We start from the raw sequence: 12,767 nt of genomic DNA, 5'->3' as shown, positions 1-12,767 counted from the left end.
TTTTTTACTTCTGAGCTATACATCCAACCCTATTTTTAAATTTTGAAACAGGGTCTCACAGAGTTGCAGAGGACCTCACTAAATTGCTGAGGCTGGTCTCGAAGTTGCGCCCTTCTTGTCTCAGCCTCCCAAGTACTGAGGTTACGGGTGTGCACCACCATGCCTGGTGGAACTTGACTTTTGCAACTAAAGGAAGCGGCTGGCCTGTTTGACGGGCTGAGGCGTCCTGAGAACACCAGATTTTAGTCCTGGTGTGAAGACGGCCTTAGTCCAGCCCTTTGCCCCGAGGGGGCCTGGCCAGGCCTTTGATGTTCTGGGGTAGCCCTGTCTAAGAGGTCCCTGGGGGCCACCGGGTTGTGAGAGTGACCCGGCCCCATGGACGCTGTGGTCTTAAGCAGCAAGGTCCTAGGAGTGGTGGTGCCTGGAGGAAAGGAGTACGACAGTGACCCCAAGTGGCCAGAGCAGAAATTGCGGCAGTGGGGCAGCCTGTTCCAGGGAAGGGGGCTGGCCTGGGCCCTAGGGTCATCCTGCAGAGCTGACTGTGGTGCGGGGCCAGCAGAGAGGGCCATGTGAGTCCAACCCCTGCCACTGCAGGCAAGACCCGGGGGAAAGAGCCAGACCACCCCGCGTGGGAAGAGATGCAGAGGGGATGGGTGGAGGGGAGGTGGCCCTTTGGTGGGGGCTTGACCCTCTCTTTGTGTGGTACTGGGGACTGAACCCAGGGGCATTCCACCAGGCATATTTTACTTCTGGTTGGAAACAGGCTCTTGCTAGGTTGATGAGTCTCACTACTTGCGGAGGCTGTCCTTGAACCTGTGATCCTCCCGTCTCAGCCCCCAAGTACTGGGATTACAAACCCGTGCCACCCATGCCTGCCTTGACCCCTTTACAGGTAGGAAGCAGGTACAGAAAGCAGCAGCAACTGGGCCAGGGCTGGCTGGGGTGAGGCCGGGAGAGCCCCCACGCACCCTGTGAAGTCTTTGACAAAGGGTCTAACAGGCAGCAGCCTCTGGCTGGGCCTTGCTAAATTACTGAGGGTGTGTGCTGGGGGCAGCCCAGGAGCCCGCTATCTGCAGGGGGAGGGGCCGCTGGCTGGAGAGGCCCCCTCCCGTGGTGCTCAGGCCCTGGGGGCCAAATCTTTTGTGTGCTCACCTGCCCAGGACAGTAGCTCCTAAAGGGACCCTGGCAAGACCTGCTAGAGGCTCCAGCTCTTGACTGGGTTGGGGTCCTCCAGGGTCCCGGCAACCCCGCTTCTGCCCCAAGAGCCCAGGTGCATGCGGTGCTCACTGCCCTGGGGAGGGGGCGGGTCACAGCAGCCAGGCCAAGGCCCAAGGTAGGTCCTGCTAGGTGGCCTCAGAACAGACTGCAGGACCCTGGCCAAAGGGACGGGAAGGGTCCGGGGCACCCGAGAGGCCCACACTGGATACACGCAGTCACTCTCAGGATCGGGCACCGAGCATTTATTGCACATCTGAGGCCCAGGGTGGCGTGGCTGTGCTGTGGAGACGAGAAGAGGCCAGGCCAGGCTGGGCCCTGAAGGCTGGCACGACACCCACGGCCATGCGGAGCTGGGCAGGCGGTGCTGGGGAGAAGCTGCAGCCGGAGCCGGGAGCCCCGTGGCAGGAGCAGCACCCACGCGGTCGGAGGGACAAGAGTGCAGGTGACGTGCCGCTGCCTGAGCCCCACGCGCCCTGGAGCCGAGTGAAGGCCGAGCGAAGCAAGGCCCGAGCGGAGTCCAGCACAAGCAAAGGCACAGGCAGGCTGGGCCAGCAGACTGGGAGGGGCAGGGCGCAGCTGGGCAGAGGCAGGGCGCGGGAGGGCTTCAGAACGTTCGTGCAGGGCTGGCTGGGGTGGGGCGGGAGAGCTCTCCCCGTGCCTCTGAAGGAGCCATTCTGGGGGCTAGGGCTGGCCAAACCTGGCTGTCCCTCCCAGCTGGGTGGCCTCGGGCAAGTCTGCGTGAGGGAGAGGCCTGGCAGAAGCTCGCAGCCAGAGAGCAATCCCAGGAAGAACCTTGCTTTCTGTGGCAGTTGTGGGGAGGCCCCGCTGGGCATCCATCTCATATGCGAGCCACTCTCCAGCAATCACAGCTGGTAGGCCTGGCTGCTGAGCCCACACTGGCCCAGGCGGCCTCTCAGTCGTCCGGCTCCAGTGTCCACTCTGAGAGCCACTGCAGACACGAGGCTCGCTGTGCCTCAGTCTCAGGGTGGGGGAGGCCTGGCCCGGGCTGAGGCGTGGAGGGGCTGCAGGGCCCAGAACCGTGATCCGTGGGGTCTGGGTCGGGGGCAGCCCGCAGGGCCTGGATGAGTTGGTCAAGCGGCTGCACCAGGGTGTGGGGGCTCCAGCAGGCGTCGAGGGTGGGCAGGAAGGGGTCCGGTGTGCAGGCCTCCACGCACTCGGCCTGCGTGGGGATGCGCAGGTACAGGGCGTGCAGCATCGTGCGGAAGGGCTGGTCCTCCCGGTCCACAGCCTGCCCGTAGGTCAGATCACCCACAATGGGGTGGCCCAGGGCGCTGCAGTGCACCCGCAGCTGGTGGGTCCGGCCTGGGGGTGGAGGCCGGAGTCAGGTTGGGCAGAGCCACCTGCACCCGCACCGCACCCGCCTTACGTCACATCCAGGAAGTTCCCTGGTCTTGACGCCTCACGGCAGCCCCTTGGGAAGGAAACTCCCTCCCTTCCCTTGCTCAAGACGAGACCCTGGGGTGCAAGACAGGGCCTACTTTGGAGATCTGCTAGCAAGAGCAGAGCCAGGGCCACGCTTGCCCTGGCCGCAAGGCCCAGCACAACTGACAGCAGCTAACAAACCATGTTACTGGCCCCGCCCGGGTGCTCGAGTGGCCTAGGGGAGGGTACACTGCCTCGGCTCTGGCCTCCCCACACAGCCGGACACACCTGTGAGCGGCTTCAGCAGCACCTTGGACACGGGGCTGCTGGCGTACAGCCCGTGCTCCAGGACCACCAGCTCCGTGAGGCTCGGCTTCGGGTTCGCGCAGCCTGGGAGCAGAGGCAGGTCTGAGGGTGGGCGGAGGCGGCCCTGGCCGGCCACCCCGCTCCTCTGTGCACACAGGGTCCTGCGGGCGCGTGCCCGCGGCTCTGCCCCTGGCGTCCTACCCTGGGTGCCCGCGATGCACATGGTGTGGGTCCGGCCCTCAGTGCTGTTCTTGCCAATGGCGTAGCTGATGGTCACCTGGCTCTCCTGGATGTGGCCTCGAACCTGCCGAGCGAGAAACATCACAGGTAGCTCACAGGCCCAGTCCGCCACTGCTGGGGAGCGCCTGGGACGCGGGGCCACAACCCGGCCCGGCCGCCAGGCCTTACTAATGCCAAGTAGGCCTTGGTGACGCGTCGCTCCTTGAAACATCTGTAAGCGCTGCCTGCAGCTGCCTTGTTCAGAGCCACGCACAGCGCCCCGCTGGTGGAGAAGTCCAGCTGGTGACAGAACCTGGGGAGGGTGAAGGGCAGGATGGCGGGCCCTGCGCTCTGGCCAGCAGAAGCTGCCTGGGGCGACCCGCGCCCGTACCTGAAGCCGTAGCAAGTGTCAGGGTCGGCCAGCTCGGGGAAGCGGTGCCGCAGCTGCTTCTGCAGGGTCAGAGTCTCCTGCCGCGCCTTACTATCAATGCGCAAGTCCCAGTGCTTGTTCACCACCAGGAAGTCGTTGCTCCGGTACACGACGGACAGGTTCTCCACGCTGCCCGGCTCCATGGCGGGGCCTGCCTCGCGGTGGGGAGTGAGCCCTGGGGCGCGGGGGTGCCGGGCTCCGGGTCTGCAGCCGCCCGCCCTGCATCTCAGCCACTGTGCAGCCCCACTGTGCGCCCTCTGGGGCCCTTGTTGCCAGGCACCGGTGGCCGAGCTAGGGCGTCTGGCCAAGGTCAGGGCTGACTGTGAGGGGCCCTCCCCGCCCCAGGCCTAGGAGGCACAGCCCGGGTGTCCAGCGCGCCCCACACGCCTTCCCGCCAGGCTACGGCCGCTCCCTGCGCGGTCGAGGACGAGGAGGGGCCGCGTGGGGCCGCGAATTCCCCGCCCCGCCTCTCTCCCGCGGGGGAGGGCAGGCCCGGCTCCGAGCGTCCAGCTCCCACGCCCGCCCCGGGACCGACCTGCAGCCGGGCCGCGCCGTCCAGGCCCAGATGCCGCTCCCGCCCCCGGCTCCAGCCCTGCCTCTCCGCACTGGAGTCCCGGGCACCGGGAGCCGAGCCTCCCACGACCCACCTGCGCGCGCAGCCCCGCCTCCGCCCCGCCCAGGACCCGCCCGTCGAGGACGGATGGCTGTGCCAGCCAATAGCGAACGCCCCAGGCCTCGCGGTTCGGACTTCTGATTGACGGCTCAGACCCGCCCAGCCTGCGCGCGCAGCCCCGCCTCCGCCGGGCTCACGGCCCGCCCGCCGCGGACGGACGGCTGTATGGACCAATGGCAAGCGGCTCAAGGCCAGTAGCTCCTACCATTGAGCAGTGACTCGGCCCCGCCGGCTCCGTGCGCAGCTCCGCCCCTGCCCCTGACCAATGGCGAGCGCCGCTAGGCACGCCGATCGCTGATTGGTGGCGCCGACGCTCCGGGCGGGGTGGCGCTCGGCGGCGGCGCGGGAGTTTTGGAGAGTTGGGCTAGGCTGGTGAGAATTTGTATGGCACGGCGCTGGGCGCCATGGAGGACTATGAGGAGGAGCTGCACGGCGTCGAGGATGACTTCCACAGCCAGTTCGCAGCCGAGCTCGAGGTGCTGGCCGAGTTGGAAGGTGGGATCGGGCCCCGGGGCGCCGCGGTGTCGGACCCCAGCGGGCAGTCAGGGAGGGTTGCACGGAGCAGGCGGGCAGCAGCCTTGTGAGCTCCCAGCTAGTCATCCCCGGGGGGAGGGCGCGCGGGCCACACGGGCGGAGGCTGGCCCCTGCCCTGAGCGGCTGCCGTGACCCGCTCTCTCTGCAGCAGCGACGCCACCCCCAGCGCCCTCCCGGGGCCCGCTGCCCACCGCAGGCCGGCCCCAGCTGACCTTCGAGCAGGCCATCGCTGGCGGCGATGCGGCCTCCAGCCCCTGTCCAGCTGCGTCTCCTGGGAGTGGACAGCACAGTGCCCGGAAGCGGCGGGTGGATGCTGGTGTCCGAAGGGAAGAACTTCTGCTCCCAAGTACGTCCTGAGGGTGGACCCAGGGCGTGGGGGTAAAGTGTGGTGGGTGAGGCTGGGGATGGTCTCTGTTTCCTCCTTGTGTCTCTGCAGCCCCCAAGGTCAAAAGGCCTAAGCTGGAGGCAGTCAAGAGGCTAAACTTCTGGCCAGAGACGGAGGAGCCGCTGCTTCCTGACTCCCCACCAAGGGGCCTCACCCCCCCACTGAGCCCGGAGGCCTCCCCTGAGCTGTGGGGTACTGGGTGTGTGGCTCGGGGACTGCCATCCCACCTTCTCTGTCCAGGAGGACCGTGATCCCTGGTTTAGGCCTTGGGAGTGGCCTGTGGAAGGGCTGTGGCTGAGGGAGGGTCTAGGCAGCCCCATTCCAGGGTGACAGGAGGAATAAGACAGAGCCCTGGTCCTTGCCCAGGCCCCCGGACATGGATCTCACACAGGCCTTGCCAGGCACCCACAATCCCGTCCTGAGGCGGCCCCCGGCCTTGGAGGATTACATCAACGTGACATCCACAGGCGGTGACAGGGCCTATCTGGTGCTGCGTGCTGACCCCACAGGCACTGGGGTGCAGGTGAGGCCTGTGTGGGGCTGGTCTTCCTGTAGGATGTGAACTCCGTGCAGCAAAGGGTCCTGGGCTTCACGCCCCGTGGGCCCTGCAGCAGGCAGCTCTTTTTGTCTAGTTCGCTGGAAGTGGGCTTGTCTATGCGGCCTGGGGGCTGGGGAGAGTGAAGCTGCTTTTTTGGGTGAGTGTAGCCTTAGAGGACACAACCTTGTGGCCCCGCACTGCCATCCAGGCAGTTTGCATGTCCACCCCCACCCCGTGTAGGCCTGGCTGAGATGAGGAGGACCCCCCTCCGCTATTCTTCCTCTCTGCTTCTTCCTTCCCCCTGGAATCTGCCCGTAGACCCGCCCTGTTTGCTTGGCTTCCCTCTGTTGTCTTGATGAGACAGGGTTTCCTCTATTTCTCTTGGCCAGCTTCTGCAGGGAAAGGGATGTGGGTGACCCCATGACCCAGGAAGGGGTCCAGAGCTGACTGCTGCCTTCCCTCCGGCCAGAGTCCTCTCCTGGATGTCCAGTGGCGAGGCCGGGGCCAGCTGGACCTGCTGGGTGTGCCCTTTACCTCCCTGAAGGACCAGGTCGACAGCGAGGTGAGGTCCCAGGGGCTTGCTGGGGTGACCGGCTGTTGGAATACCCGGCCTCCAACCTGTCCCGTTCACACAGCGACGGCAGCGACTGCTGGAGGAGGCCCAGCGGCTCTCAGACGCGCTGCGCAGGTGACTTGGGACCTCCCCCAGCCCTAGGCTCTGGGCCGACCCCCGTGGTACGTGTGGTTGGCGTGCCCTGTGGATGCCCGCAGCCTGGACACGTTAGCTCAGGACCCAATATCCTTCAGCCTCCGACCTGAAGAGGAAGAGGCCGGGCCTGTGGGGGCCCCAGAGCAGGAGCCGGCTGATGGCCTGGATGCCTCTCAGCACTGCCTGTGGGTGGACGAGTTTGCGCCCCAGCACTACACGGAACTGCTTAGCGATGATGTGAGCTCTTGTCCTTGCTAAGTGTAACCTGGACCCCGCTGGTCTTGGCTGTGTCGCTGTTGGGATGAGGTGGGGGGTCCGTTTGCCCCGAGAGTCAGTGGGACTGAATCGGCACAGGCCTGGCTTTGTGCTGAGAGCCGGCCCAGGGTCGAGGGGGTCTCCTGCCCCGGGCCCATCCCCTTTCCTGCACTCACTGCAGCTGCTGCTGGCTGGGTGCCTGGGAGGCAGGAGCCGGCCCGTGAGCCGCGCTCTCACTCGCAGTAGTGATGGGCCTGGCCCTTTGCCCTCCTGGGCCTCGGTGTCCTGTGTCTGTCAGGCAGGGTCCTTAGGCCGTGACGCCCTTACAGTTCACCAACCGCTGTCTGCTCAAGTGGCTGAAGCTTTGGGACCTGGTAGTGTTTGGCCGGGAGAGGCCTGCCCGGAAGCCCAGGCCCGGTGTGGAGCCGGCCCGGGTGGGCAAGGAGGCCGCAGCCTCTGGCAAGTGGAGAAGCCATGAGCAGGTGCTGGAGGAGATGCTAGAGGCCGAGCTGGACTCGAGCAGGCGGCCCCGGCAGAAGGTGAGCCCTGGGCCTGGCTGTCTGGGCTGCCGCCGGTCATGAGGCACCTTTAGCTCTAGAGGCCGTGGGCCGGGTGACATGAGAGTCTGGGCCTGAGGCTGTTTTCCTGCTGATTTGGACCCCTTGCAACCTGGCCAGCATGAACTGGATGGTGGTGGGTGGTCTCCCACATAACCTGCCCCTTGCAGGGTCTCCTGCTCTAGCCCTGGCTCTGTGCTCTGAGCATACTGTGCTCTTATTTGGTGGCGGGGTGAGCCCTGTGGGCTGAGGTTTGCAGCCCCTGGCTGGCGGGCCGGGCTTCCTGAACCAGTGTCCAGCGCACCTTGCCCCGCCTCTGCTGCAGGTGGCGCTGCTGTGCGGCCCCCCGGGACTGGGCAAGACCACACTGGCGCATGTGATTGCTCGGCATGCGGGCTACTGTGTGGTAGAGATGAATGCCAGGTGAGTGGGTGGGCACCTCGGGTTGGGGTCTTTTGTCTGCCTTTCTGACACTGTGTTTGAATGCACCTGGGCTACGGTCCTGAAACTCTGGTGTGGTTTCCTGCAGGGAGGCTGGCTCCCTTGGGTACATGCGCTGAGAGGGATGTGGCCTTTCTGGATCGCGGAGACTGGTGGGAGTAGTCTCTGGTGGGCATCAGTGTAGGTGGGCTGTGGCCTTGAGGCCATCCTGCTAGGGACCCTGACTGGCTTGGGCTGAGGCCACTGCTGCCCTGTGACCCTCTCCCGGCCTCACATTTGCAGTGACGACCGCAGCCCTGAGGCCTTCCGCCTGCGCATCGAGGCGGCCACGCAGATGGAGTCAGTTCTGGGTGCGGGTGGGAAGCCCAATTGCCTGGTCATCGACGAGATAGACGGAGCGCCCACGGTAGGCCTCCTTGCTGCCTTGAGTGGGCAGGGATGGGCAGGCACGGGGCCTTGGCTCACTGCACCCCTCTGCCTCTCTGAAGACTGCCATCAACGTTCTCCTGAGCATTCTGAACCGCAAGGGTCCCCAGGAGGCGGAGCCAGTGGGGCCGGGCGTGCCTTCGGGGGGCCGGCGGCGCCGGGCAGAGGGGGGCCTCCTGATGAGGCCCGTCATCTGTATCTGCAATGACCAGTGAGTGGGACCGCTGGGCAGGGCTCCTCCAGGCGGGAGGGCCTCCCTGCGCGAGCCCTGGCGTGGCCACTGTGTGTCCCTCCCGCAGGTTCGCTCCGTCCCTGCGGCAGCTCAAGCAGCAGGCCTTCCTACTCCACTTCCCGCCAACTCTGCCCTCCAGGCTGGTGCAGCGGCTCCAGGAGGTCAGCAGGGAGGTGCATGGGTGACTTTGGTGGGGCTGTGGTCCTGCCTGGCTCCGCACCCCGTCCCCTCCCCATCCAGCTCCCTGGTCCTCCAGCTGACTCTGGGACCGACTGGCCTGGGGTGGGGGACGGCCAAGCAGGGGTAGAGGTCAGCTGTAGCGCGGCAGCCTCTGGCCCGCAGGATGGGGCTGCTGTTTGCCTGTGCATAGGGACCAGGGTGTGGCCACAGGAGGCCATGCAGCCCTGAGAGCAGAGGGCAGGCCCTGCAGCTCCCTGCACGCTCCCTAGATCTCCTTGCGGCAGGGCATGCGGTCTGACCCTGGTGCACTGGCGGCCCTCTGCGAGAAGACGGACAACGACATCCGTGCCTGCATCAACACCTTGCAGGTGGGCAGGCTGCCCCTGGGGCTGGTGGGTGAGGGTGGCCGCAGCTCACCCCCTCCCCCACGTCTAGTTCCTCCATGGGCGGGGCCGGCGGGAGCTGAATATGCAGGATGTGCAGACCACCCGCGTCGGCCTCAAGGACCAGCGCAAGGGGCTCTTCTCTGTGTGGCAGGAGGTCTTCCAGCTGCCCCGGGCCCAGAGGTATGTGTGCCTGGTGAGCCAGCCTCAGCCCGGACCCCCCAGCCTGCCTGCGCCAGCTTCGCTGACAGACCCGGTGTTGTGAACCCAGGGCCAGTGGCCTGGCCTTTGAGACCGTGCCTCCGACTCCCGTCCGGCCCGTGTGTCTCCACAGCCTTCGTGGCGCAGGGCCAGTGGTGGGAAGCCACCTGGACACCCTGGTGGGAAGGACACTCGGTTTGGTTCTGGGCTCCAGGGTGCAGCTCTGCCTGGGCTCACCTGTCCCTGCCACTTAGGCCTCAGTGGGCAGGGAGCATCGTGAGTCTGCCCTGACCGGAATTTGGGGCCCAGCCGGTGTCCCAGGGACGGGAGGCACCGTGGGTCCTGGTGTGTGTGCGGACATGGTGTTCCTGGCCCCCGGAAGTAGCCTTGCCTGCGGCCCCACCAGCTATGCTAGAGGTCCTGGGTAATCCCGGCAGTGCCCAGCACCCAGGCGGCAGGGCCCATGGAGCACTGCCTGAGGACTGGGCAGTGGGGCTGGGAGGGGGGAATGGGGCGCCTCTGCCTTCATCTGGACCCCAGCATTGCGCCCCTCCACCCGTGCAGGCGACTCGTGGGCCAGGGCCCAGCCGCCCCTGCCCACACGCTCCTTGGCGACGGAGACCCTGGCTCCCTGACTCTGGCCTCCCAGCGGTTCTACCACATTCTGCGCGTCGCCACCTCTGCTGGCGAGCACGACAAAGTGGTCCAGGTACTCGTCCTCCACTGCAAACCCGGCACAGGCAGAGCCCAGGCCCACAGGCTGCGCCTCCTGTGCTAAAGGGACCAGTGGTGAGCCGCCGCGCCCTCGACAGCTAGGCGTGGGGAGGGAAGGACGGGATGGAGGGGGACAGGAGGGGGGCACCGGGCAGTCCTCCGTGAGGTGGCGGCGGGAGCAGGGATGGAGACCAGAGGAAGGAGGGGGAGGGGACAAGGGCAGGGAGGCAGGGATCCAGGTGTCGGATGATGGGGCGCTCTGACCACTGGCTGGGAACTGGGGGGTGGGGGCGAGACCGCTGTTGTGGTCCATGTGGAGTCCTGGGGGCCAGGCGGGGCTCTTTTCTGACCGGTGTGCATGAAGTCAGGAGCAGGTGGCAGAGCTCCCCTCCCCAAAAAGCCCTGCCTAAGCCGTGTCCTAACTCTAAGCAGCTTTGGATTAGTGGCTGGGATCCTCTGCCAATCTGGAAACCGCAGCTCAGGGGCTGCGATGTGGGGTGGGAATCCCACGTGGGCCGAGCTGAGCCTCCGCACCCTGGTTTCTGGTGGACAGGGCTCCCTTTTGCCTCCTTGGGGAGGGGCTGGGGGCTGGACCTGGGATGTTGGCTGCTGGAAGTAGTGGGGTGGGTGGTTCTTTGCCTGTCCTAGGGTTTTGGCAAACACGTGAGCTTAGGATACGCAGCCCAGGGCCCCGTGGCCTCTCCCTGGTGTTCGTAGGCGATCCCTGCCCGGCCTTCGCAGCGCGGGTGGGAGGGGAGAGGGGTCCTTTGGGTCGGCAGGGCGTGACGCTGCAGGGCTCGGTGCCTGCTTCCCCTAGGGCCTGTTCGACAACTTCCTGCGGCTGCGGCTCCGGGACTCCAGCCTGGGCACCGTGTGCTTGGCCCTCGACTGGCTGGCCTTCGATGACCTACTGGAGAGGGCTGCCCACCACGGCCAGAGCTTCCAGCTTCTGCGCTACTTGCCCTTCCTGCCCGCCGCCTTCCACGTGCTCTTCGCCTCCAGCCACGTGCCGCGGATCGCCTTTCCCAGCAGCCAGCAGGAGGTGCGCCTGTGCCTACCGTTGCCAGGGCCTGGCCCGGGAGGTGCTGGGCACCGGCCCGGCTCATCCTCAATCCCCCACCCCAGGCCCAGAACCGGACGAGCCAGATGAGGAACCTGATCCAGACGCTGGTGTCGGGCATCGCTCCAGCCACCCGCAGCCAGGCCACGCCCCAGGCCCTGGTCCTGGACACCCTCTGCCTGCTCCTGGACGTCCTTGCGCCCAGGCTGCGCCCTGTGCGTGCTGTGCGGGGCGGGGGGCGCCCACTGCTGGTGGCCCCTGCCTGGCCCGGCCCGCCCACTGCCGCCCATCCATCCCTAGGTGAGCACTCAGCTGTTCAGCACCCGGGAGAAGCAGCAGCTCTCCAGCCTCGTGGGAACCATGCTTGCATACAGCCTCACCTACCGCCAGGAGCGCACGCCGGACGGGCAGTACCTCTACAGGCTGGAGCCGTGAGTTCCCAGCACCTGGCGGGAGGCCGGGGGCTGCAGAACAGACGTCCAGGGGTGGTCACTGTGAGGTGGGGTGCCGCCGCCCACCCCAGGTCAGCCACAGCCTGCGGCTCGAGTTCTACCACAGGACCCTCCAGCCTCATGTCCCGTAGCCCCAGAGCCAGTGACCCCGCGAATGGAGGCCCTTGGGTGCTGGCACAGGGCGTGCGGCGTCATGCGGAAGGCTGGTGCCCCTGGTCTGAGGCCTGCCTGCATCAGTCGCCCAGGGCACATGCAGCCGGAGGGTCACAGGAGTGACGGCCCAGGTCCTGCCACCTAGGGAGGGCGCCGGCCTCGGCCTCGGCCTCGGCCCTGCCCAGTCTCAGATCCGCTCTGTAGCATCTCACCTCAATGCAGGCATCGGAGCAGGCTGCAGGCAGGCAGGGGCGGGGCAACGCCAGGACCTCTCCCCACAGCCCACTCTCAGTTGTGGTGGGGGCTGGCGTACCCGCTGATGCGGCCCCCTGGTGTCCTGCCTTGCCTGCCCAAGCAGGAACGTGGAGGAGGTCTGCCGCTTCCCCGAGCTGCCTGCCCGCAAGCCCCTCACCTACCAGGCCAAGCAGCTCATTGCCCGGGAGGTGGAGGTGGAGAAGATGCGGCGGGCAGAGGCTTGGGCCCGGGCAGGAGACAGCGCACAGGTGAGCCTGTCCCTGGCTGGCAGAGTGGGCCCTGGGAGCAGATGCCATCATGGCCTGGCCTGCCCAGCAGCCCTCCTCACACTCTGCTCCCTGCAGGTGGACTCAGGTCCCCCAGGGCCTGAAGGTCTGGGGGCCACTGGGGATAAAGAAGTGGGGCGACCCGCCCCACGCAACCACGAGCAGCGGCTGGAACACATCATGAAGAAAGCGGTCCTGCAAGAACAGGTGTGGGGGCGGGGCCAGGCGGCTATGGGCGGAGCTTCTGGGAGGGGCGGGGCGCGCTCCGTGTAGTGGAGGACTGGGTTGGCTCTCATGTCCCAAGACCCACTGGAGCCCCCTGTGCCCTCTGTCAGCGGGCAGTGGGTTTGAAACGGCTCCCCAGCTGTGGGCCTTCTTCCCTGGGAAGAAGAACCCCCAAGGGTTTGCCCCACCAGCCTCTCTTCCCCTCAGCCCGAGAAGGACTTCTTTGGACGCGTGGTCATCAGGAAAGCAGCAGTCCTAAGCACAGGTGTGTGTGGTGGCTGGGGGCAGTGGGGGGCCTGAGAGGCCAAGGAGCAACCGTGTGGTCCCTGCAGAGGCCGAGGCCCCCGAGAAGGACACGACTGAGTGGCGCATGGGCACCGCGGTGGGCAGGAGCCAGGTCTGGTTCCGCTTCAATGAAGGCGTCTCCAATGCCGTGCGGCGCAGCCTGTACATCCGGGACCTGCTGTAGCGGGCCGCGACCCCAGGAGACCGCGCCTCCGCCCGCGGGAGCGTAAATGTACAGAGACAGGGGCCCTGGAGAAGTCTTTATAAAGTCACCCTTACACAATGCG

At 66.5% G+C, this 12,767-nt stretch overlaps 2 protein-coding genes across 2 annotated transcripts; one reads left to right on the top strand and one right to left on the bottom strand.

The window, feature by feature from the left end:
- Positions 1-2,131: 2,131 nt before the first annotated feature.
- On the bottom strand, positions 2,132-3,762 carry RPUSD1 (RNA pseudouridine synthase domain containing 1; the record flags this gene model as incomplete). The annotated part of the gene is made up of 5 exons (XM_080704019.1): positions 3,518-3,762; positions 3,316-3,439; positions 3,109-3,211; positions 2,890-2,991; positions 2,132-2,541 (listed from the first exon to the last, which is right to left on the bottom strand). The coding sequence occupies exons 1-5, from the start codon at positions 3,697-3,699 to the stop codon at positions 2,132-2,134; spliced, it is 921 nt and encodes a 306-aa protein (XP_080560145.1). The 5' UTR covers positions 3,700-3,762.
- An 871-nt stretch (positions 3,763-4,633) lies between these two features.
- On the top strand, positions 4,634-12,664 carry CHTF18 (chromosome transmission fidelity factor 18; the record flags this gene model as incomplete). The annotated part of the gene is made up of 22 exons (XM_080702431.1): positions 4,634-4,724; positions 4,912-5,109; positions 5,200-5,347; positions 5,515-5,671; positions 6,156-6,248; positions 6,322-6,374; positions 6,494-6,632; positions 6,980-7,189; positions 7,533-7,630; positions 7,931-8,054; positions 8,137-8,285; positions 8,374-8,467; positions 8,756-8,854; positions 8,922-9,052; positions 9,635-9,779; positions 10,602-10,826; positions 10,910-11,059; positions 11,145-11,275; positions 11,808-11,952; positions 12,049-12,177; positions 12,403-12,460; positions 12,528-12,664. The coding sequence occupies 22 exons, from the start codon at positions 4,634-4,636 to the stop codon at positions 12,662-12,664; spliced, it is 2,904 nt and encodes a 967-aa protein (XP_080558557.1).
- Between the last annotated feature and the right edge of the window lie 103 nt (positions 12,665-12,767).

Source organism: Muscardinus avellanarius (genome assembly GCF_963383645.1).
Source record: "Muscardinus avellanarius genome assembly, chromosome: 10".
NCBI lineage: Eukaryota > Metazoa > Chordata > Mammalia > Rodentia > Gliridae > Muscardinus > Muscardinus avellanarius.
This window is presented reverse-complemented; position numbering and strand designations above follow the sequence as displayed.